This window comes from Agrilus planipennis, unplaced genomic scaffold (genome assembly GCF_000699045.2).
Source record: "Agrilus planipennis isolate EAB-ADULT unplaced genomic scaffold, Apla_2.0 scaffold5, whole genome shotgun sequence".
NCBI lineage: Eukaryota > Metazoa > Arthropoda > Insecta > Coleoptera > Buprestidae > Agrilus > Agrilus planipennis.
The window spans coordinates 2,719,974-2,745,665 of record NW_020442468.1 but is presented as its reverse complement, the minus strand read 5'-3'; the positions used below and the strand labels follow the sequence as shown (position 1 = coordinate 2,745,665).

At 34.7% G+C, this 25,692-nt stretch overlaps 5 protein-coding genes across 5 annotated transcripts; 2 read left to right on the top strand and 3 right to left on the bottom strand.

Annotated features, from left to right (window-relative positions):
* Positions 1-19: 19 nt before the first annotated feature.
* LOC112906697 (enoyl-[acyl-carrier-protein] reductase, mitochondrial-like) lies at positions 20-1,512 on the bottom strand. Its single transcript, XM_025981342.1, has one exon. The coding sequence runs from the start codon at positions 1,385-1,387 to the stop codon at positions 305-307; it is 1,083 nt and encodes a 360-aa protein (XP_025837127.1). The 5' UTR covers positions 1,388-1,512; the 3' UTR covers positions 20-304.
* A 1,516-nt stretch (positions 1,513-3,028) lies between these two features.
* Positions 3,029-9,975, top strand: LOC108735755 (protein 5NUC). The gene is made up of 2 exons (XM_018467896.2): positions 3,029-3,752; positions 8,352-9,975. Exons 1-2 carry the CDS (start codon positions 3,387-3,389, stop codon positions 9,750-9,752), a joined length of 1,767 nt encoding a protein of 588 aa, XP_018323398.1. The 5' UTR covers positions 3,029-3,386; the 3' UTR covers positions 9,753-9,975.
* Positions 9,976-9,990: 15 nt separating this feature from the next.
* On the bottom strand, positions 9,991-11,420 carry LOC108735778 (enoyl-[acyl-carrier-protein] reductase, mitochondrial-like). Its single transcript, XM_018467933.2, has one exon. It carries the CDS (start codon positions 11,293-11,295, stop codon positions 10,213-10,215), a length of 1,083 nt encoding a protein of 360 aa, XP_018323435.1. The 5' UTR covers positions 11,296-11,420; the 3' UTR covers positions 9,991-10,212.
* A 1,516-nt stretch (positions 11,421-12,936) lies between these two features.
* On the top strand, positions 12,937-19,209 carry LOC112903994 (protein 5NUC-like). Its single transcript, XM_025981339.1, has 2 exons — positions 12,937-13,660; positions 17,410-19,209. Exons 1-2 carry the CDS (start codon positions 13,295-13,297, stop codon positions 18,808-18,810), a joined length of 1,767 nt encoding a protein of 588 aa, XP_025837124.1. The 5' UTR covers positions 12,937-13,294; the 3' UTR covers positions 18,811-19,209.
* An 880-nt stretch (positions 19,210-20,089) lies between these two features.
* Positions 20,090-23,297, bottom strand: LOC108735812. Its single transcript, XM_018467975.2, has 2 exons — positions 22,796-23,297; positions 20,090-22,390 (listed from the first exon to the last, which is right to left on the bottom strand). The coding sequence occupies exons 1-2, from the start codon at positions 22,856-22,858 to the stop codon at positions 22,142-22,144; spliced, it is 312 nt and encodes a 103-aa protein (XP_018323477.1). The 5' UTR covers positions 22,859-23,297; the 3' UTR covers positions 20,090-22,141.
* Positions 23,298-25,692: the final 2,395 nt, after the last annotated feature.

The following is a 25,692-nucleotide window of genomic DNA, read 5'->3' as shown; positions in this document are numbered from 1 at the left end:
TCTCTATCAAGATGCTGGCTGCAGTTTGTGTGCAGTAATTTTATTACGACTTTGTAAAAGTCATACACAAATTGATCTGTTTATGCTGGAGCATTGAAAGTCCATTTTAAAGAACTTTGTTTCGTTAAAAACAAATACTTTAAAAGATTGATTTTATTTGTTTCATAATATGTTATCTGGTCGCGTGTTCGACTTATACCAGATAACTACTCACTCAAATCGTGCAGTTCTCTAAACATTCATATCACCAAAGAAGAGATGTTATTTCCAAAACTATTAAAAAAAACCAAACCGTTAAAACTTATCAATCAAAGTTTAGAATAAATTTCTTTTGGTATCCTTTTGAATCAACAGCCTTTTCTAAAGCTTCCTTATAGCCTTTAAAATGTATAAAATTGTGACTTGGCACTTTCAGTTCCTTTTTAAGCATCATATTGATCAAATCATTATACATTTGGAGCCACTTTTTACTCTTGAACATTTGTTTATTCCATGAAGTAACCCAAAAGCCTTTAACATGAACGTCTTTGAAGATTAGTGCTGATGTTGGTGCAATTACCGGCTTTCGCGACATTCCTCCATAAGTCACCATGGTGCAACCCTCTTGAAGGGTTTTCAATATTTCTAACGCATTTTGACCACCGACGCAATTCAAAGCAAGTTTTGGTTTGGGAAGACTTTTTTTGAATATATCCGTTTTTTTGACTTCTTCTTCAGTAAGGACAGTATGCGCACCTAGATTCTTTAATGTGCACTTCAGATCTACAATTTCCGGTCTGTCTCTGACTACGTTCACCGTTTTCAGTCCCATTCTTTTTGCTATTTGTATAACGTTCTGACCAACGGCAGAATTTGCACCGTTTTGGATGATTACATCCCCTGGTTTAAGGTTTGCAAAGTCCTTCAACATTCTGTACGCTGTGCAAGGATTTATTATGAGAGTGGCGGCTTGAACGATACCTAAATCTTTGGGAACTTTTAGTAACAAGTGACCTGGAAACTTTGCATAAGTTCTCCAAGTTCCTAACGTTTCCTTCAACGGTACAACGTGATCGTTTGGTTTTAGTTCTTTTATATTATCTCCCACATTCACTACTTTACCTACCCCTTCGAAACCTGGAACTGCTGGTAATTTTAGCTCTGATGGGTACACCCCTTCGATAGTATTAATGTCTGCCGGGTTTATCGGCGCTGCTAGCATTTTGACCAATACCTCATCCGGCCTTAATGGGGTTATGGGCTCATCGACAAGTTTCACAACACTTGCTGGAGGTCCGTGATTTTGAAAAACCAATTTAGATGTAATCTGACTGCCCATACTGCGCTTGTTTGACTTTAATGTAATATTAAAGATTTCTATGAATTGACTTTTTATTCTCAGAATCATAACTGAATATTACTTTATCTCTTGCAGTGATACCTGCTAAATTGATAAAATTAATAAATAAAATAGTTGACGTTTACCAACGCGATCAAATTTTGTCAACACATTGTTTTAAATACCAATGCAAATTTGAAATATGTTACAACAGACGATGAAAATGATTTGTTTCTGTGAAATATAACTATGTCACCAATGTTATCAATTTGTAGAGGAAATCAAAACTACGTTGTCGATTTATCACATTGCAAAGAAGCTTGACGTGATAAGAAATTATGCAATTGTTTAGAAACTGTTCAACTTGACTGTGAGAAAACATTTTATTTATGGTTTTGTTTACAATTAATATAAGGACTTTTGTTTACGTACATTTCGTAATGAAGATGTAAATACATTAAGTATTAGTTAGTTGGAATTTCAATTAATTACCAAATTACTTTGACGTTAGCTTATTTAGCAACGTTTTGCTTTAAGTAATAAATTGAATTTGAGGACATATTTTAAGTTATTTGGCAAACAACTTGCTTTCAAAATGCGTAGTTAGGTGGACACAAGAGAATTATAAAAAAACTAAAAAGTATTAGGTAATTAGTAATTCATTTGCTAAGGATGATAATACCAATTTTATCTCACATCAGATAGGTCCTTAATAAGTGGTATTCCCTCTTCATCTTCCCACTCTTTCTTCAAATCATAAGAAATCTGGTTCACGGTCAGTTTCAAGAGTTTGCTTTATTATGGGTGCATGTTGGCAAAAAAAGTAACAATTTGGATCATAAATGGAAACCAATAAACAGGAGTAGTCCAAGTGGTCCTCAAAATCAAAAAAAGTAGCATTGAAATTAGGTGAAAGTGATGTAATGAATATTCGGTTTCGGTAGCGTGTCAGAAGGCTGGGTGAGATAATGGGGATAGATGTCACTTAAATCCATTTGGATTAGATTTATTATTATTTTATCGCCAATCAAATTTTTGGAGCGAAATTTATGTTGAGTACATGGCCCGAATTTTCATCTACATATGTTAAAAACCCCTTTCTTTATATAAATCTTTGGTTTTAAAGACATACTTGACAAGATATCAAAATAAAGAAAATCATGACGAACTTTTCGATATTAAATTCACTTTCCTGTTTTAAACCATAACTCAATTCATTAACCGTATTGATTAACTTACGATTAAATTATACGATTTTGAACTAGTAATTGGAATATACTGTGCCTAAAGTTGTTCAGGGGCGTATTTGAAGGAATTTCTAACGGAAATTCTTGATATCAGGAAATAGGCGGTTACCGCTAATGAGTAATTGATATTTTTATGGCAAACTATCATGGACAGGGTCGGAACAAATATATTAATAGCAATTTTCAGGTATCTCAGATTCTGTTTCAAAAAGTTCAACTTTGAATTTAGACGTTGAGGATTGTGTTCTTTTGAAACGTGTGCTGTTAATATAAAATATTGGCAGATCGGTGTCTAAAGGCATTCGCACGTGATTGGTCATGGGTCTAGATCCATTTAACTGACCATCACCATTCTACCTGTTGTTCTCCTTAAGTGAATACATGTATGCGTTGCTTCAGAAAAACTTGATGGATTGCCACGATCCACGGTGGTGGCTACATTTAAAAGTCAGACGAACGACTCTTCAAGTTCATTGGTGCTGTAGGTCGCTTCGTTTATAATTGGAGTGGCTAATGCCAATCGTTAATAGCCTGAATAATTTGAAACGTGCTTTAGCCGGAGATAACAACGTCAGAATTGCTTTGTAATTGTTGTTACTATTATTATTATTTCTGTCGGCGGCATTTAAAAATATAGCCAAGTGTGTTGTGCACATTTTAACTGCCGATTGTGCAACACATACATATATTCCGCTGTACTCACTTGTTATTACTGTATTCACTCGGGGCGTTCGTGGATTGTTACCGGCAAAAGTTTCATCGCGTCAGCCGTGAGCGACCACGTGCAAATTTTTCGCGATTGGAAAAACTTCACAACTTCAATGATGAATCTCCGACGATGTTCATTTTTTCTAACAATTGTGGCAATTGTTGTTACCGAAACTTGGGCCGTTGCTGGAAGGTTTGACTTTCTTATTCTTCATACCAATGACATGCACGCGAGGTTTGAGGAGACCTCGAGGATCGGCGCGACGTGTAGTGAACCTGGCAAGGACGAAACGTGTGTTGGGGGATTTGCAAGGGTTGCCCATGTGGTGAGACAAGCCAGAAAAAAAGCCGCAGAAGGTACAGGACCTAAGGTGCTCTTTTTGAACGCCGGGGATTCCTATACGGGAACGGCGTGGTTTACGCTCTACAGATGGAACATTACCACCGAATTTATGAATTTACTGCAACCAGACGTGATGGTAAGTTTTTTTTTAATGATTAATTTAACATTTGAACCATTTTTGATCAAAGAATTTTAATTGGGTTGGATTTCATTTCAAAAACTGATGACTAGACTGAAGAAGTATGAAAATGCAATTTTTGATTTCATTAGTTTGCGGTTTTGCATTTTGTGATAATAATTAAAGTGTTTAATTAAGGAAGTTTATAAAGTAGTTGCGCCAGATTAACTAGTTGTCGTAAATGCTTATCATATGTCGTTTTGTGTGTTCTTGCACCTTCAGATTAAAAAGTAACAGTTTCAGAAACAATTATCTGCAAGGTTTTAACACATTCTGTGATTAAGAAGCTATCTCTTAACTCCATTGTGAGGTATTATAAATAATAATTGTTCACTGACAACATATTTACAGTAGTCTAACTGCTGTTTATAATAAAATGATAATGAAATTTAAACAAAGGTGGTAAATATATGGCGTTAACAATAGATAACAGATTTACGCTAAAATGTAATCTTTCGAATGGTAGAAACGTGAAATAATAGAGATGAAAAAGCGGGTGAAACTAGGTTATAATTGGTTCAAGTTGCTCTGATTTGAATAAATAATAAAGACATAATGGTATACATTGCGACACTAACTTTGATTTTGAATCTAATTGAACGAATACTTCAGTCTGAAGTACCACTTCAGACAAAGAGTAGATGCATTTAAAAAATTCAGTAAATGCCAAAAAATGGCCCTTTTTTATATTGAATCAGTTAACTCTACTTTTGGAAGTTTTCAGATAGATAATTGCTGTAATAATCAATTGTTTAGAAAGTCTATTTATATAAGACATAAAAATAAGAAAACAGAGAATGTTAGTTTTGAACGTATTTTTGATAAACCGCGGGAAAACCATCGGAGACCTTTGTGGTTTTTATGGTTTCGTTTTTATACAAATACGTATTTTAATTTATTACAAATAACGGTAATGACCGAAAAAATGAAAGCAAATGGTTAAGTTATTTTCGTGAATTTATGAAAGTTTTCTTTCAAAATTCCTAATTAAAATTCCACATGTAATTAGTAATTCTCATAAAACACCTAGTAAGAAGGGTCATTGTATTTGCTTACAATTCCCAATGGAATTTCGCCAAAGTGTTTAACTAATTTTACTGTTCTTAGAAAAGTAGTAAAATAAATTTAACGATTTGACTTCAGACAATTTTCTACTGTCGTTTCATTAGCTCCTGCATCAATGGAAAGATTATGAATGGAAACTTTATACAATACAAATAAATTAACCATTTTACAATGCATTTGAATACCTAACGATTTTTCAATTAAATAATTTACAATTGTTAATTGAGAGATGTGGATAGATTAGAGTTGCTGCTGTTTTGTTGGTGAACCAAATCCAGTATTTTTTGTTTAACTATATACAGAATACCTAATCAGAAAAAAAAATAATGAAATACATCCTATTGTGTTTGAAAGTTGTTAGACGACAACAAGTGTACTAACAACAAACATAATCAACTAGAATTGTTGGATATTGTAACGGTTGACCTTACTTCGATACAAGTTTATTATCACCAAAACGTATGCTTTCGCTCAATAATTGTCTATTTGATCATTTTTTTTTAAGTTGTTATTAACGATTTGACCAAGGTTCAATAATTAGTATAACTGCTGTGGTTACAATAAAATTTCATAGGTGCATTCGTTTGCTAAATTTCAGTTTGTAATCCAAATAAAGTTTGTAGCACATATTTGAGTTAGAACCATCTAGCGGTTAACGTATAAAGTTAAGTGGCTCGATATTACGACAGTGCTAGAATGTGAAAGAAATCTGTAACCTTGCCTGACCTTTTTAACTCTCTCTCTCTCTCTAAGTCATTTAGGGGTGAAAGATTAGTATACTTAGAGTTGCAGAGAATATAGCACTATTGTCATCTAGCAAAGAGAAGTTAGAGATAGCTTTAAATGAAATGGAAGCGGTATTGATAAAACAGTATTGTATAAGAGTAAATAAAAGTAAAACAAGAATACTGGTATACAAGGGAAGAAAAAGTAGGGAAAGAGCGATTTTAGGTATCTAGGAATTTGGATAAATCAGGACGGAAGGAATAGAATGAAGAGGTATTAGAAGGAATAGGAGAACAGAGGATTCTTTGGAAGTCAATAAGAAATAGGCGAGATAGGTTAGTAGGATACCTTCTCAGGCTTGAAGGTTTGGTCAGAGACGTATTAGAGACAGAAACGGGAGTTATGAGGGGTAGAGGTAGACTTAGATTAGATTACTATTCGCAAATAATTAGGGATGTGGGTTGTTCTAGTTTTACGCAAATCTGAAGATTAATTCAGGACAGGAAAATGTGGAGATGCGTGTCTAATCAGTCTTAAGACTGACTTTCGTTATGTTATAACGTCAATGATTTCAAAGTGTTAAATCAAAAACGGTTTTGATTTATCATTAAAACTGGAGATTTTTAACGCAAGTCAGTAAGTCTTTTGATCAAGACATAAAAATCGCTTATAAATAGTCGTTTTAATAACTAAATAACTAAAAATTTGTAATTACTATTGTGTTTAGTGTCGTTAACGGTGCACTCAAATATGTTAATTGTAATACAGTTTAGCCACAGAAAATTGCTTGTTAGTTTTAATTACAATTGGGCATAGAAAATCATACTGCAGTATATATTTAATAAATAATTCATTGTGTAGTAATGCTTTCCCTTGAGCTAGCAGCGAATATAAACATTTTTATAGCTGCTGTAGACGAATCAATTCATTTTTGCATGAATAATTGAATCGGTGTATTCAATTTGTTTATTTCAATAAAATCTGCTTTAATAAGATTAGAGCTACATATATATCTGTTACGTTTTAGTCTTTAAATCTTTTGTTCAACAATCTCTACAAAACATTTGCACGTTATCAGTATCAATTAATAGCGCCATTGTCTTATTGTAGATGGAATGAGCAAATTGATAGTCGATAAAAATAGTAAAAGTAAATAGCAAAGTTGTATTAAATGTCATTATTTTCGTTTTTGTAATCTATTATAATTGTATCTACTTAAAATTAATTTTCACGATCTAATTACTTACATACATCTACAAAGTTTTTATTGGCACTTGACATCATTTACTGTTTTAAGCAGATATTATCAATGATATTGGCTAATATTTATTTATTAGTTGGAATTTAGGGCTTTGTCAAGGAAGACAAGTTAGTGCAAAGTAAAGTAGCTATTGAATTAAACTGCAAATTCCTCTTGCTCTTGTTGAAAGTAATTTTCTTGACATTTGCAATCGTGTTTTGCAACATTTGATTCACGCGTTTGTCCAAGAATAGATTTCCTCTATTATAAAACTGGAAAATTAGTTTTGTCCTTGGTGAATGCAGAAACTGCTGCACATGAGAACATTATAACATCAGTTAGATAATGGTGAAGGTAACAATGTGTAGGATAAACGATGTTTTGTATTTTTTACAATTAGTCTAAATGACCGATAATTCGTTAGATAAGAACTGTTATAAATTTCAAAATTGTGTCCGCTACTATTTCGTAATAAAACAGGTAGAGTTTCTTCAATTTCATCGTAAAGCTCATCCCATATCTTTAAGTTGCTACTCTGGGGGTTGATATTCGTAGTTAGTTCGTTAAAAAAAAATATAGGTCACTTTGTTTAAAGGTAAATATTTTGGCTAGAGATGAAGATGACAAATTCTGTCTTCTTTCATTAAAAAACCATTCGTTTTATTGAAGATAATAAATGATTTATCTGCAACTGTTGATTAGTCAAAATTCAATGTGAAAAGATGTCGTCGATTTTAAGGACGCTAATGAATTGGCAAATGACACTTTTGACTGTGTATCAAAAATAAAATAAGTAAAAACGGTCGTCACCTTACTTATTTTTAAACTCTCTGACATATAGATATACGAAACACACTCAAACATATGTATGCTTACGTGTTATTTCGTGCATCTTTACAGACGTAGACGAACCTAATTAGAACCATTACCTATGTGTGCAAGTCAACTAATCATTTGTCATAGAGCATGTGACTTAAAAAATTGGAAATCATGGAGAAACCTATTTCTATTTTCCTGCTCCTGGGTCCTAGTTAAGTAACTAAAAATTCATTTCGTTTTACGTTTATGTAACAAATCGGCGACTTTATAAACTTCCTGTTGACAAACAATTTCAATAATGGTAGCAAAATTTGTTGAATTCCAAAAGATATTTCATTTTAAAAATTGCGTAATTCAGATGTGTTCGACTCTTGTACATTTTAAGTCTGTGTGCTCCAATTGTCAACTACATAACTTCACAAGAGTCATTGAACTGTAAAAAAGATTGATGATACCTACAAGAAAAGCTTGATGGGACATATCCGGTTTTATACAATCCACCACAGGGTTATTGTAATATTCATAATACTGTCTCAATAATGTATACAATTTGTCAGTCAGTCAATAAGTCCTTAGAAATGATGTTCATAATTAATTAGTCAGTTTGAGAATTGTTATCTACTCTTTGTCAAGTATTAACACAATCAAATCAATATATATATATATTTGTTCTCCCCGTATGCCACTTAATAGATACTTTCTTGCAGTGTCTTGGAAACCATGAGTTCGATGACAGACCTGTCGGATTGGCACCGTTCCTGGAAGAAAAAAATTTTCCTGTTGTAACAACTAATATCGACGTATCGATGGAACCAGAGCTGAAGAATATTAAAAAGTCGCATGTAGTCGAACTAGATGGTCACAAGATTGGCGTTGTGGGTTATTTAACACCACAAACCATGCAGATATCATCTCCAGGTAATGTAATGTTTGAGGACGAGGTGAGCAGTTTACGAAGAGAGACGGAGATTTTGGCCAGTGAAGGGGTCAATATAATCATCGCCTTGGGCCATTCAGGTTACGAAATCGACAAAAAAGTTGCCGCTGAGGTGCCTCTCGTAGACGTGGTCGTTGGAGGTCACACCGACACATTTCAATGGAACGGTCCCCAAGTAGACATCGAAGTACCTGTAGACGAGTATCCCACCGTGATCGTCCAGGAAAGCGGGAAACGCGTTCCTGTGGTACAAGCATTCGGATACACTAAATATATAGGGAGATTGAACGTCTCCTTCGATGAAGACGGAAACTTGGTCGACTTTGCAGGACAACCACTGCTACTAGACAGTACCATTCCTCGGGAAGAGGATGTGCTTCGGCTCCTGGATGTCTACAGACCTGATCTGGAGGAACTCCAGCAAAGGGTGGTCGGCAAAACTAAAGTTCTCTTAGATGGATCTGCAGACTCTTGCAGGGTGAGGGAATGCAACTTGGGGAACCTCATCACGGACGCTTTCGTCGCATACTTCGCAGACATGTACCAAGGAAGTTATTGGACGAACTCGCCAATAGCAGTAATGAATGGGGGAGGAGTGAGGAACAGTATTGAACCGAATCATGTCAACGATGGTAACGTGACAATGGGAGAACTTCTAGGAGTGGCACCCTTCGATAACCAAGTGATTTCTTTAACCCTGAAAGGATCGGATTTGATCAAAACTCTGGAGATAGGAGTACGCGCAAGAGATGGCTCCACCTCAGGAGGGGAATTCTTGCAAGTTTCCGGGTTGCACGTCGTGTACGATCTTTCACAACCTTCGGGATCCAGGGTAATTAACGTGAAAGCCTTATGCGGAAGCTGCAAGGTTCCGACGTACGAAACGGTTCAGGACGACAAGGAATACAGGGTGGTGACGCAAAGCTTCCTGACTGACGGTGGTGATGGACATTACATTCTAAAAGACAATTCGTACAATAGGACTATAGCCGAGTTGAATGACGTGAATGTGATCGCGTGGTACATGACAAAAAACAATTTCGTGTATCAGGCAGTCGAAGAACGGATAAGGTTTAAGGGTGGACGATCTAGCGGTCGATCTTATCTAACAAGTGCCAGCTCGTTATTCGTTTGTTGCATTTTTATGGTCGGTAAAGTGATGGTAGCGTGAAATAGTTAGTCCAAAAATATGTCGGCTGTGCACGTGTTACGATAGTGAGTGACGTGTCACATTATAAACAATTGAATTTCAGGATTGAAAAGTATTAAAACGACTTATCTGTTAAGAATATCACGAAGCGTCCATCATTTGTTATTTTTAGTATTTTTTATTTATTCATTGGTTAATAATGACTTGGTAGAATGTACAAAAGGTTCCAGGAAATAGCAGAAGCAACAGGNATCTGTTTATGCTGGAGCATTGAAAGTCCATTTTAAAGAACTTTGTTTCGTTAAAAACAAATACTTTAAAAGATTGATTTTATTTGTTTCATAATATGTTATCTGGTCGCGTGTTCGACTTATACCAGATAACTACTCACTCAAATCGTGCAGTTCTCTAAACATTCATATCACCAAAGAAGAGATGTTATTTCCAAAACTATTAAAAAAAACCAAACCGTTAAAACTTATCAATCAAAGTTTAGAATAAATTTCTTTTGGTATCCTTTTGAATCAACAGCCTTTTCTAAAGCTTCCTTATAGCCTTTAAAATGTATAAAATTGTGACTTGGCACTTTCAGTTCCTTTTTAAGCATCATATTGATCAAATCATTATACATTTGGAGCCACTTTTTACTCTTGAACATTTGTTTATTCCATGAAGTAACCCAAAAGCCTTTAACATGAACGTCTTTGAAGATTAGTGCTGATGTTGGTGCAATTACCGGCTTTCGCGACATTCCTCCATAAGTCACCATGGTGCAACCCTCTTGAAGGGTTTTCAATATTTCTAACGCATTTTGACCACCGACGCAATTCAAAGCAAGTTTTGGTTTGGGAAGACTTTTTTTGAATATATCCGTTTTTTTGACTTCTTCTTCAGTAAGGACAGTATGCGCACCTAGATTCTTTAATGTGCACTTCAGATCTACAATTTCCGGTCTGTCTCTGACTACGTTCACCGTTTTCAGTCCCATTCTTTTTGCTATTTGTATAACGTTCTGACCAACGGCAGAATTTGCACCGTTTTGGATGATTACATCCCCTGGTTTAAGGTTTGCAAAGTCCTTCAACATTCTGTACGCTGTGCAAGGATTTATTATGAGAGTGGCGGCTTGAACGATACCTAAATCTTTGGGAACTTTTAGTAACAAGTGACCTGGAAACTTTGCATAAGTTCTCCAAGTTCCTAACGTTTCCTTCAACGGTACAACGTGATCGTTTGGTTTTAGTTCTTTTATATTATCTCCCACATTCACTACTTTACCTACCCCTTCGAAACCTGGAACTGCTGGTAATTTTAGCTCTGATGGGTACACCCCTTCGATAGTATTAATGTCTGCCGGGTTTATCGGCGCTGCTAGCATTTTGACCAATACCTCATCCGGCCTTAATGGGGTTATGGGCTCATCGACAAGTTTCACAACACTTGCTGGAGGTCCGTGATTTTGAAAAACCAATTTAGATGTAATCTGACTGCCCATACTGCGCTTGTTTGACTTTAATGTAATATTAAAGATTTCTATGAATTGACTTTTTATTCTCAGAATCATAACTGAATATTACTTTATCTCTTGCAGTGATACCTGCTAAATTGATAAAATTAATAAATAAAATAGTTGACGTTTACCAACGCGATCAAATTTTGTCAACACATTGTTTTAAATACCAATGCAAATTTGAAATATGTTACAACAGACGATGAAAATGATTTGTTTCTGTGAAATATAACTATGTCACCAATGTTATCAATTTGTAGAGGAAATCAAAACTACGTTGTCGATTTATCACATTGCAAAGAAGCTTGACGTGATAAGAAATTATGCAATTGTTTAGAAACTGTTCAACTTGACTGTGAGAAAACATTTTATTTATGGTTTTGTTTACAATTAATATAAGGACTTTTGTTTACGTACATTTCGTAATGAAGATGTAAATACATTAAGTATTAGTTAGTTGGAATTTCAATTAATTACCAAATTACTTTGACGTTAGCTTATTTAGCAACGTTTTGCTTTAAGTAATAAATTGAATTTGAGGACATATTTTAAGTTATTTGGCAAACAACTTGCTTTCAAAATGCGTAGTTAGGTGGACACAAGAGAATTATAAAAAAACTAAAAAGTATTAGGTAATTAGTAATTCATTTGCTAAGGATGATAATACCAATTTTATCTCACATCAGATAGGTCCTTAATAAGTGGTATTCCCTCTTCATCTTCCCACTCTTTCTTCAAATCATAAGAAATCTGGTTCACGGTCAGTTTCAAGAGTTTGCTTTATTATGGGTGCATGTTGGCAAAAAAAGTAACAATTTGGATCATAAATGGAAACCAATAAACAGGAGTAGTCCAAGTGGTCCTCAAAATCAAAAAAAGTAGCATTGAAATTAGGTGAAAGTGATGTAATGAATATTCGGTTTCGGTAGCGTGTCAGAAGGCTGGGTGAGATAATGGGGATAGATGTCACTTAAATCCATTTGGATTAGATTTATTATTATTTTATCGCCAATCAAATTTTTGGAGCGAAATTTATGTTGAGTACATGGCCCGAATTTTCATCTACATATGTTAAAAACCCCTTTCTTTATATAAATCTTTGGTTTTAAAGACATACTTGACAAGATATCAAAATAAAGAAAATCATGACGAACTTTTCGATATTAAATTCACTTTCCTGTTTTAAACCATAACTCAATTCATTAACCGTATTGATTAACTTACGATTAAATTATACGATTTTGAACTAGTAATTGGAATATACTGTGCCTAAAGTTGTTCAGGGGCGTATTTGAAGGAATTTCTAACGGAAATTCTTGATATCAGGAAATAGGCGGTTACCGCTAATGAGTAATTGATATTTTTATGGCAAACTATCATGGACAGGGTCGGAACAAATATATTAATAGCAATTTTCAGGTATCTCAGATTCTGTTTCAAAAAGTTCAACTTTGAATTTAGACGTTGAGGATTGTGTTCTTTTGAAACGTGTGCTGTTAATATAAAATATTGGCAGATCGGTGTCTAAAGGCATTCGCACGTGATTGGTCATGGGTCTAGATCCATTTAACTGACCATCACCATTCTACCTGTTGTTCTCCTTAAGTGAATACATGTATGCGTTGCTTCAGAAAAACTTGATGGATTGCCACGATCCACGGTGGTGGCTACATTTAAAAGTCAGACGAACGACTCTTCAAGTTCATTGGTGCTGTAGGTCGCTTCGTTTATAATTGGAGTGGCTAATGCCAATCGTTAATAGCCTGAATAATTTGAAACGTGCTTTAGCCGGAGATAACAACGTCAGAATTGCTTTGTAATTGTTGTTACTATTATTATTATTTCTGTCGGCGGCATTTAAAAATATAGCCAAGTGTGTTGTGCACATTTTAACTGCCGATTGTGCAACACATACATATATTCCGCTGTACTCACTTGTTATTACTGTATTCACTCGGGGCGTTCGTGGATTGTTACCGGCAAAAGTTTCATCGCGTCAGCCGTGAGCGACCACGTGCAAATTTTTCGCGATTGGAAAAACTTCACAACTTCAATGATGAATCTCCGACGATGTTCATTTTTTCTAACAATTGTGGCAATTGTTGTTACCGAAACTTGGGCCGTTGCTGGAAGGTTTGACTTTCTTATTCTTCATACCAATGACATGCACGCGAGGTTTGAGGAGACCTCGAGGATCGGCGCGACGTGTAGTGAACCTGGCAAGGACGAAACGTGTGTTGGGGGATTTGCAAGGGTTGCCCATGTGGTGAGACAAGCCAGAAAAAAAGCCGCAGAAGGTACAGGACCTAAGGTGCTCTTTTTGAACGCCGGGGATTCCTATACGGGAACGGCGTGGTTTACGCTCTACAGATGGAACATTACCACCGAATTTATGAATTTACTGCAACCAGACGTGATGGTAAGTTTTTTTTTAATGATTAATTTAACATTTGAACCATTTTTGATCAAAGAATTTTAATTGGGTTGGATTTCATTTCAAAAACTGATGACTAGACTGAAGAAGTATGAAAATGCAATTTTTGATTTCATTAGTTTGCGGTTTTGCATTTTGTGATAATAATTAAAGTGTTTAATTAAGGAAGTTTATAAAGTAGTTGCGCCAGATTAACTAGTTGTCGTAAATGCTTATCATATGTCGTTTTGTGTGTTCTTGCACCTTCAGATTAAAAAGTAACAGTTTCAGAAACAATTATCTGCAAGGTTTTAACACATTCTGTGATTAAGAAGCTATCTCTTAACTCCATTGTGAGGTATTATAAATAATAATTGTTCACTGACAACATATTTACAGTAGTCTAACTGCTGTTTATAATAAAATGATAATGAAATTTAAACAAAGGTGGTAAATATATGGCGTTAACAATAGATAACAGATTTACGCTAAAATGTAATCTTTCGAATGGTAGAAACGTGAAATAATAGAGATGAAAAAGCGGGTGAAACTAGGTTATAATTGGTTCAAGTTGCTCTGATTTGAATAAATAATAAAGACATAATGGTATACATTGCGACACTAACTTTGATTTTGAATCTAATTGAACGAATACTTCAGTCTGAAGTACCACTTCAGACAAAGAGTAGATGCATTTAAAAAATTCAGTAAATGCCAAAAAATGGCCCTTTTTTATATTGAATCAGTTAACTCTACTTTTGGAAGTTTTCAGATAGATAATTGCTGTAATAATCAATTGTTTAGAAAGTCTATTTATATAAGACATAAAAATAAGAAAACAGAGAATGTTAGTTTTGAACGTATTTTTGATAAACCGCGGGAAAACCATCGGAGACCTTTGTGGTTTTTATGGTTTCGTTTTTATACAAATACGTATTTTAATTTATTACAAATAACGGTAATGACCGAAAAAATGAAAGCAAATGGTTAAGTTATTTTCGTGAATTTATGAAAGTTTTCTTTCAAAATTCCTAATTAAAATTCCACATGTAATTAGTAATTCTCATAAAACACCTAGTAAGAAGGGTCATTGTATTTGCTTACAATTCCCAATGGAATTTCGCCAAAGTGTTTAACTAATTTTACTGTTCTTAGAAAAGTAGTAAAATAAATTTAACGATTTGACTTCAGACAATTTTCTACTGTCGTTTCATTAGCTCCTGCATCAATGGAAAGATTATGAATGGAAACTTTATACAATACAAATAAATTAACCATTTTACAATGCATTTGAATACCTAACGATTTTTCAATTAAATAATTTACAATTGTTAATTGAGAGATGTGGATAGATTAGAGTTGCTGCTGTTTTGTTGGTGAACCAAATCCAGTATTTTTTGTTTAACTATATACAGAATACCTAATCAGAAAAAAAAATAATGAAATACATCCTATTGTGTTTGAAAGTTGTTAGACGACAACAAGTGTACTAACAACAAACATAATCAACTAGAATTGTTGGATATTGTAACGGTTGACCTTACTTCGATACAAGTTTATTATCACCAAAACGTATGCTTTCGCTCAATAATTGTCTATTTGATCATTTTTTTTTAAGTTGTTATTAACGATTTGACCAAGGTTCAATAATTAGTATAACTGCTGTGGTTACAATAAAATTTCATAGGTGCATTCGTTTGCTAAATTTCAGTTTGTAATCCAAATAAAGTTTGTAGCACATATTTGAGTTAGAACCATCTAGCGGTTAACGTATAAAGTTAAGTGGCTCGATATTACGACAGTGCTAGAATGTGAAAGAAATCTGTAACCTTGCCTGACCTTTTTAACTCTCTCTCTCTCTCTAAGTCATTTAGGGGTGAAAGATTAGTATACTTAGAGTTGCAGAGAATATAGCACTATTGTCATCTAGCAAAGAGAAGTTAGAGATAGCTTTAAATGAAATGGAAGCGGTATTGATAAAACAGTATTGTATAAGAGTAAATAAAAGTAAAACAAGAATACTGGTATACAAGGGAAGAAAAAGTAGGGAAAGAGCGATTTTAGGTATCTAGGAATTTGGATAAATCAGGACGGAAGGAATAGAATGAAGAGGTATTAGAAGGAATAGGAGAACAGAGGATTCTTTGGAAGTCAATAAGAAATAGGCGAGATAGGTTAGTAGGATACCTTCTCAGGCTTGAAGGTTTGGTCAGAGACGTATTAGAGACAGAAACGGGAGTTATGAGGGGTAGAGGTAGACTTAGATTAGATTACTATTCGCAAATAATTAGGGATGTGGGTTGTTCTAGTTTTACGCAAATCTGAAGATTAATTCAGGACAGGAAAATGTGGAGATGCGTGTCTAATCAGTCTTAAGACTGACTTTCGTTATGTTATAACGTCAATGATTTCAAAGTGTTAAATCAAAAACGGTTTTGATTTATCATTAAAACTGGAGATTTTTAACGCAAGTCAGTAAGTCTTTTGATCAAGACATAAAAATCGCTTATAAATAGTCGTTTTAATAACTAAATAACTAAAAATTTGTAATTACTATTGTGTTTAGTGTCGTTAACGGTGCACTCAAATATGTTAATTGTAATACAGTTTAGCCACAGAAAATTGCTTGTTAGTTTTAATTACAATTGGGCATAGAAAATCATACTGCAGTATATATTTAATAAATAATTCATTGTGTAGTAATGCTTTCCCTTGAGCTAGCAGCGAATATAAACATTTTTATAGCTGCTGTAGACGAATCAATTCATTTTTGCATGAATAATTGAATCGGTGTATTCAATTTGTTTATTTCAATAAAATCTGCTTTAATAAGATTAGAGCTACATATATATCTGTTACGTTTTAGTCTTTAAATCTTTTGTTCAACAATCTCTACAAAACATTTGCACGTTATCAGTATCAATTAATAGCGCCATTGTCTTATTGTAGATGGAATGAGCAAATTGATAGTCGATAAAAATAGTAAAAGTAAATAGCAAAGTTGTATTAAATGTCATTATTTTCGTTTTTGTAATCTATTATAATTGTATCTACTTAAAATTAATTTTCACGATCTAATTACTTACATACATCTACAAAGTTTTTATTGGCACTTGACATCATTTACTGTTTTAAGCAGATATTATCAATGATATTGGCTAATATTTATTTATTAGTTGGAATTTAGGGCTTTGTCAAGGAAGACAAGTTAGTGCAAAGTAAAGTAGCTATTGAATTAAACTGCAAATTCCTCTTGCTCTTGTTGAAAGTAATTTTCTTGACATTTGCAATCGTGTTTTGCAACATTTGATTCACGCGTTTGTNCTGTTGACAAACAATTTCAATAATGGTAGCAAAATTTGTTGAATTCCAAAAGATATTTCATTTTAAAAATTGCGTAATTCAGATGTGTTCGACTCTTGTACATTTTAAGTCTGTGTGCTCCAATTGTCAACTACATAACTTCACAAGAGTCATTGAACTGTAAAAAAGATTGATGATACCTACAAGAAAAGCTTGATGGGACATATCCGGTTTTATACAATCCACCACAGGGTTATTGTAATATTCATAATACTGTCTCAATAATGTATACAATTTGTCAGTCAGTCAATAAGTCCTTAGAAATGATGTTCATAATTAATTAGTCAGTTTGAGAATTGTTATCTACTCTTTGTCAAGTATTAACACAATCAAATCAATATATATATATATTTGTTCTCCCCGTATGCCACTTAATAGATACTTTCTTGCAGTGTCTTGGAAACCATGAGTTCGATGACAGACCTGTCGGATTGGCACCGTTCCTGGAAGAAAAAAATTTTCCTGTTGTAACAACTAATATCGACGTATCGATGGAACCAGAGCTGAAGAATATTAAAAAGTCGCATGTAGTCGAACTAGATGGTCACAAGATTGGCGTTGTGGGTTATTTAACACCACAAACCATGCAGATATCATCTCCAGGTAATGTAATGTTTGAGGACGAGGTGAGCAGTTTACGAAGAGAGACGGAGATTTTGGCCAGTGAAGGGGTCAATATAATCATCGCCTTGGGCCATTCAGGTTACGAAATCGACAAAAAAGTTGCCGCTGAGGTGCCTCTCGTAGACGTGGTCGTTGGAGGTCACACCGACACATTTCAATGGAACGGTCCCCAAGTAGACATCGAAGTACCTGTAGACGAGTATCCCACCGTGATCGTCCAGGAAAGCGGGAAACGCGTTCCTGTGGTACAAGCATTCGGATACACTAAATATATAGGGAGATTGAACGTCTCCTTCGATGAAGACGGAAACTTGGTCGACTTTGCAGGACAACCACTGCTACTAGACAGTACCATTCCTCGGGAAGAGGATGTGCTTCGGCTCCTGGATGTCTACAGACCTGATCTGGAGGAACTCCAGCAAAGGGTGGTCGGCAAAACTAAAGTTCTCTTAGATGGATCTGCAGACTCTTGCAGGGTGAGGGAATGCAACTTGGGGAACCTCATCACGGACGCTTTCGTCGCATACTTCGCAGACATGTACCAAGGAAGTTATTGGACGAACTCGCCAATAGCAGTAATGAATGGGGGAGGAGTGAGGAACAGTATTGAACCGAATCATGTCAACGATGGTAACGTGACAATGGGAGAACTTCTAGGAGTGGCACCCTTCGATAACCAAGTGATTTCTTTAACCCTGAAAGGATCGGATTTGATCAAAACTCTGGAGATAGGAGTACGCGCAAGAGATGGCTCCACCTCAGGAGGGGAATTCTTGCAAGTTTCCGGGTTGCACGTCGTGTACGATCTTTCACAACCTTCGGGATCCAGGGTAATTAACGTGAAAGCCTTATGCGGAAGCTGCAAGGTTCCGACGTACGAAACGGTTCAGGACGACAAGGAATACAGGGTGGTGACGCAAAGCTTCCTGACTGACGGTGGTGATGGACATTACATTCTAAAAGACAATTCGTACAATAGGACTATAGCCGAGTTGAATGACGTGAATGTGATCGCGTGGTACATGACAAAAAACAATTTCGTGTATCAGGCAGTCGAAGAACGGATAAGGTTTAAGGGTGGACGATCTAGCGGTCGATCTTATCTAACAAGTGCCAGCTCGTTATTCGTTTGTTGCATTTTTATGGTCGGTAAAGTGATGGTAGCGTGAAATAGTTAGTCCAAAAATATGTCGGCTGTGCACGTGTTACGATAGTGAGTGACGTGTCACATTATAAACAATTGAATTTCAGGATTGAAAAGTATTAAAACGACTTATCTGTTAAGAATATCACGAAGCGTCCATCATTTGTTATTTTTAGTATTTTTTATTTATTCATTGGTTAATAATGACTTGGTAGAATGTACAAAAGGTTCCAGGAAATAGCAGAAGCAACAGGATACGCCAATTTCCTGACACTATCTTTTGGACACCGTTTATATTTAAGTGTACGAATGCGTCCATGTTTGTTATACGTAATCATATTGTTCCTGGCATCGATCTACTGATACGTTATTATAAGAAAATAAAATTCATTCCAATAAATAATAAAATACGCATCATGTGTTACTATTTATTTTAATAAACATTTTAAAAAATGAGTAATAGCTCCATGGAGAATGCAAGTATGGACTTGTACCTATTTCTATATTAAGAGGTGTATTCCACTGTATCTTGTTTTATGGTTGGAATTTGTAGGTCATTTCTGATTATTTCTTTGAGTATAAACCAGGGAGCATTTACTAGGATCCTGAGGGCTTTTGATTGAGATCGCTCTATTGTACCTATATCGGCAGCGGAACCCTATAGTTGGACACTGTAGGTCTAGATTGGATTGATAATACATCTGTAAATTAGAAATTTATTCTTACCCAAGAGCCAATACAGCTTCTTAGTTATCAGGGTGAGCTGTTTCCGTTTGTTCCATATACGAGGCGTTTATCAAGGTGAATTCCCAAGTAGGTACTTTATTTCCTCCCTATGAGGGATGGGATTCATTGTTTAGGTACAGTGTTGATCTTGTGTGTTTACAAAAGGCGAATGTGATATGAGTGGATTTTTCTGTGTTGATGTTGATTCGACTGTGTTTTACCAGTTTACTGAGTTGTTGCTGTTATTTGCGAATAATCCACAGATGACAGCACTTGTCGTTGGTAAATCAGTTGTGTATAGTAAGTATAGTCTCCTTGAGGGATTCCTGCATTTATTGATTGTAGTGGGCTGATGTTACTACTTGTTCTTACTTGGAAGGTTCTATCGGTCAGGTACCACTTTAGGAATTTATAGTGCCCAGTAGGGAGATGCGACCTTAACTAAAATAAGAGGCTTTTATGCCATACCATGACCTAGAAGTGTAGACCATTGCTTAGCATTCGGGAGGACGCCGGATCAATTCTGAGTCAATCTGCCTTGGTCCAAGTTTTTCTCTGGTTTCCTTGGATCACTTTGGCAAATGCTGGGGCAGTAATATTCCACAGATAATCTTTCATTCTCTTCAGTTTTCATTTTGTCCGTTTCATCATCCTCACCTGAACCACCACCTACCCATTTCCACGATTCCTGAAAGGAGAATGAAGAGGGCCTTCCGTTCTACCCTTCGGCGTAGTCCAGAGGGGCTGCCCGCTCACCAACATTAGTGGCTGATGGGAATGAAACACCCAAAAATCTTTAAAGTTTGTTGCCACACTTGTCGAAGGCCTAAGCTACGCCTTACTTGTATAGAAATTGTATTGTGCAAGGTATATACCTACATTTAACAATTAATTGCTGTGTACAGCAAATTTATATTAAACTAATGCTTATGCAGTCATTATTATCACTAAAACGTTCCAAGTTTTATATTACAAAGCATCTTTAGTTTATCCACAATAACTACATGAATAACTTATTATCTCGATTGCAAAAAAGACCCTGCAGGATTTAAGAATCTCATGAACCTTTACATGCGTAGATCTTATTGCATTATTAAGTGATAGAAATTAAAAATTTTTTCAAGTCTGTAAGTTCTAAGGGTTACTATCAAGTCTGTAACATTAAACAGGAGTTAATGTTATTGGCATCGACAGAAGTGTTTGATATGATATCCTGTAAATTAAATGCCATGCATCCATTTTTATGCATCTATATAGATAGCATATGTATATGAATGAAATAACGATAAGTAACAAATACAAATAAATATCGTATAACACTGGACCCTGCTCTTCTCTAGTAAAACACCAATTAAACAAATAAATTACAATCCTCTTTAATCGTAACTAACTACAATCAAGCTTAATGAAATAATTTCTAGTTCAGAATGCTCGTTCTCGTTTCTCCTACGTTTTTCTATTCACATCATGAGTAAGCTAACTTATTATCATTGTAATGACTTGTATCACTGCCAGATGTTTCCTTTCTTGATTAATTCATTCGCTGGGGTAACTATTGTGTTATACAATATTTTAGAACGACATTGTTTTCTAACACCCCCCAGGGGTCGGTGGTGTGTTGAACTAGAGGGTTATCTATCCGTTCATGACCAGTCTTGAAATGGCAACAAAAACAGTCGGATAGTTTTATGTTCGTGCATTATTATTATTATTGTTATCTATAGTAAAGTCCCCCAAAGAAAATGTCAGCAATTCAAAGAGATTCGGAAAATAATGTGCAACCCACAACGGCCTCTGAGGAATTTGCAAAATTGACTGAAAATCTTAAAGGAAGCAATCTGACAGAAGAAGAAATGAAAATGTTGCAATGCCAAGTATTTCGAGGAGTAGATTTGTATTATTTTAAGGCCGAAAGTGTAAATACACGTCTACAAACTACTTAACTTTTCGGTTCGAGCAAAAGTGGTAATTGCATCTCTCGTGCGTGTAGTTTTTGGATTAGTTTAATCAACAGTGATAATTGTAAACATTCAGATAAAGCCAAACACAAACAGTGCAATGATAATGAATGGAGAAACTGATAAATAGAACATGAGTTATTACTTTTTGATTTTTTCAAATGAAATTTAGAGTTGATTTGATATTATCACAATTACACAAAAAATATGCATTTACGTTTGCGTAAATAGCTATTTGGAAAATCCCTGAAATTGATAAAATAATTTTGTTAAGAAATATGACATGACATAAACGTTGTAAATCTTTATTTATGCATAAAACATAGATACAAAAAACTTTGACTAGAAAATAAATGGTACGTCAATGACTAGAATATTTTTAGTTTTTAAGTACATTTCAATATCTTACAATGGCGATTATACTTAAACACTTAAATAAATAAAATAATAATAAAATCACTAGGTATCTATTAAAATTTTAAAAAACTATCTACCTGTATGTAAAAAAGAACCTACTTTCAAGTTAATTTTTTCAAAAAAATAGACCCTCGATAACGAAAGCGATCTATCAATCAATTTTTTCCATTTGTAGATCCCTACTTAATATTCAAAATTAAAGCTAATATATAAAAACCTAGCAGACTAAAATTAGTACAGACATTTTAGAGTTTGTTAATCCTTTTTATCCTGTCCCATCAATAATTTTTCGGTCAATGTTTTCACGGTGGGATGGTCAGGGGGTAAACCTTCAGCAACCAGAAACCTCAGGGTCTCCATAGCACACGCTGCATATCCAGCGGCTTCGGGGTCGTTTTCTTCGTCATCACATCTTTGCAAATCTTCTTGTAACTCACAAACTTTTTGAAGACACAACTTGAGTAACTCTGTCACTTGATCATTTCTCGTTACGTGGTTGCGTACCTAAAAACAAAAATGGAACCACATATTTGCAATTGGTTAATTTTTTGCACGAAAAAGAATTTCGAAAATGGTTTATTAACGATTTCTATAATCGCAGTTTGTTGTTAGTTTCTTCTTGGTAGGAGGATGGTGATGGTAGGTAATAAAGCGAGGTAAAATACCATTGTGGTATGAACGACAAGTGTCTAATTAATCTAGATTAGTTCGATTACTCTAGACTCGGATTAGATTTATTATTAGGTGCCCAAAAAGTTAAAACAGTAAATATTCTTTTGATTGTGAAATTACATTACACTACATCAACTTTCGGTGAGTTTATGAAAGTAAAAAGGGAACTTTTTGTTTATTTTCAATTGCTTATACTTTGTAAAAAAGTTTTCACATTTTAAAGTGTAAAATTCTTACCCTTCCATTGGGATTTCTTCTGTTTCTCGCGATTTTTCTGGCACTTTTTGAATTTTGTTTCATTGTAAATTAGAAACTTCACTTAACTTCATATCATTTGAGTAGTCAACTACTTTTCAAAACAAATAAATCAACTTTGATAATGTCCTTTTGAACACTGATGAAAAAACGAATACTGGATATTTGTGATAAGATAAGTACTCAATCAGAATTATCATCCACGTGCCGTTCCACCTTCTAGCAATTGCTGAACCGATTTTGTTGCTGTGTTACCGTCATATGTGCGGGTCTTGGAATAGGCTGACTATTTTGGGGGTATGTTCTGGTAACATTTTCCGAAAGCGGATTCAAAATGTCCCCTTTGGATTCAAGCACGGAATGAGGGAAGTTTAAGTGCCGCTTTGCCGAATAATGAACAGAAGCGGCAGCTGTTCCAGAACAGATGTCTTTTGGGAACGCATATGGTATTGGTGTACAGCGTAGGGACTTAAACGCATATATGTATACGTATAAATTTATTTATGTATGTATGTATGCCATAAGATTTGGAATCAAAATTTTATGCCGTCTGTAGAAGGTGTAAAACCATCAAAGTCGTGAAATAGAAATGAATCGCTTAATTAACTGGAAAATAAGTTTATCAAGTACCTTTTAAAGGAAAACTTTTATCAGTAACAATGATTAAAAGCCATTGACGAAAATTAAAAACAATACGTGATGTGTATGTTATTTTTGCGATAAAACTTGGATATCTCTTTCCCTGATCTCTACAAATTGGAAGTCATGGAAGGAAATGAGAAAGATTGATATTTGAATTAAAAAAAACTGAATCTGAAAATGTTTATATAATTTTCGATCTAAATAATTAAGAATTTATCACAACATCTCTTTCAACGATAAATGACTTTTTGGTTTATTTGTGACTATAATTTGTCTTAAATAACGTATTTTCGGCATTGGGTAGTCAGCTTTAAGACTGGTGTGACATGCACCATTCACATCCTGAGGTAACTCCTGTTTCTGCTTCTATGTCTCTAACTAGTCCTTCACGACTAAGAACATATCTCGTCTATTTCTTGTTGAAAACAGAGAGATTTCCTATTCAATCCAATTCATTCCCATTAAAACAGGACAAAATACATATAAGAAATATAATAATGCATCATAGAGTAAAAGAAATCGCAGTATTATTTTGTATGTACTTACTAGAAATTAATTTTGGTCGTTGTCAGTCCTAAGACTGGTTTAACACGCACCTCCATGTAATATGTCTAACAAGTCCTTTATGTCTAAGAAGGTGTCCTACAGACTTATTTCTTGATAACGCCCTCCTTTCTCCTACTCAATCCAATTCAGAGGACTCTCTGGAAGTCAATATAAAACAGGCGAGATAAGTTGGTAGAACACCTCCTCAGGTATGAATGTGTAGTCAGAGACATCATCATCATAAGGTCGTCAGTCCTAAGACTGGTTAGACACGCACCTCCACTCGTTCCTATCCTGAGTTAATCTTCGCAGAAACATATTAGAAGCAGAAACAGGAGTCGAGGTAGACCTAGATTAGACTACTGTAAGCAAATAGTCGAGGAGGTGGGATGTTCTAGTTTTGGGGAAATGCAAAGATTAGCTGAGGATAGGAAAAAGTTGTGTGTGTCCAACCAGTGTTAGGACTTACGATCTTATGATGATGATGAAAACAGAAGGAAATACATATAAGAAGTTTATTATTTTGTACGTACTGGAAATTTAAACAAAACTGAAAACAAGAGTCATGTATCTATGCGTCTACTAACAAATTAATTTTGCGTTATCGTCTTGCTCCCCAATAGACTAAACTTTACCTCTGGCACATGGTAAACGTGCCCATAGGGAAATCCCACCCTTACTATGACTCGTGCCAACTGCTTGAGTGCCGGGTGCGTCTTGCACCCCCTTTTTCAATACAATCAGGGTCGCACAGGTACACGCGTCTATTTATGATAAACTAGAGGGGTCCTTCCTCCTACATGCACATGAAATAATAGAGTAGGCAACGGTCGATTACCCCAACCCCCACCTCATCATACTTTGTAGCTTACATTTTTGTTAGGAGGGATTGTAGTAATTACCAAACGCGTGGGAACGAATTTTTGAAATCAGTACCTACAGATTTTCGTATTTTATATTTTATTTGTTTTTAACCATACTTAGTTACTTTTTTCTTGTTAGGTATAAGTCAAATAAAATTGATTATTCACTTTTTCGTGTCCTAGGAGATTTTTAATGTTTCCTTTTTTTTAATTTCGAAAACAATAGAATATAACAATTTACTACTACTACTTATTGAAATACTTGTTACTAACTAATTTTATAACCCTATTTCCTATTTTTCTGTTCAATTATTAGTTCATCGCGTAACTGTTAATTGTTGTTAATTCGGAATGGCCTATTGTAATGTTTCCATAAATATTTGGTACACATCATTGTTTACTCGACACATTAATTTTCCGTGAAAATATTGCACTTTGTACTTACAGAGATATTTGAGAAATGCACAATTAAGTTGAAAACTTGCGCGATTATTATTTGTTAACACGTTTTCTGAATTTCATTATGTTCTACGTAGTTATTTATTAAATAATTATTGAGATAAGCGATTAAATTAATAATTATATTAGTATTCAATATAAATGAAAACATTTTAATCATTTTATGGAGTTTAAATAATGCGGTTTTTATTAGAGCTAGTTTTTATTGAGTAGAGGTGCCATCTGTACAACATACATAGTGAACTATAGGTAGCATTGTGTAAAGCTCTGGCTTGTAAGGTGTCCACAATTGATATCTTTAAAGTTTGAAACAGAAGAGGTCACTACAAGTACCACTTAAGTACATTTAATAAACCAGTTGTCTCATTA

Coding starts and splice junctions, on each gene's coding strand:
- LOC112906697 (XM_025981342.1), bottom strand. CDS start 1,387: ATGATTCTGAGAATAAAAAGTCAATTCATAGAAATCTTTAATATTACA.
- LOC108735755 (XM_018467896.2), top strand. CDS start 3,387: ATGATGAATCTCCGACGATGTTCATTTTTTCTAACAATTGTGGCAATT. Junction 3,753..8,351: donor TACTGCAACCAGACGTGATG/GTAAGTTTTTTT, acceptor ACTTTCTTGCAG/TGTCTTGGAAACCATGAGTT.
- LOC108735778 (XM_018467933.2), bottom strand. CDS start 11,295: ATGATTCTGAGAATAAAAAGTCAATTCATAGAAATCTTTAATATTACA.
- LOC112903994 (XM_025981339.1), top strand. CDS start 13,295: ATGATGAATCTCCGACGATGTTCATTTTTTCTAACAATTGTGGCAATT. Junction 13,661..17,409: donor TACTGCAACCAGACGTGATG/GTAAGTTTTTTT, acceptor ACTTTCTTGCAG/TGTCTTGGAAACCATGAGTT.
- LOC108735812 (XM_018467975.2), bottom strand. CDS start 22,858: ATGAAACAAAATTCAAAAAGTGCCAGAAAAATCGCGAGAAACAGAAGA. Junction 22,391..22,795: donor GAAGAAATCCCAATGGAAGG/GTAAGAATTTTA, acceptor TTTTGTTTTTAG/GTACGCAACCACGTAACGAG.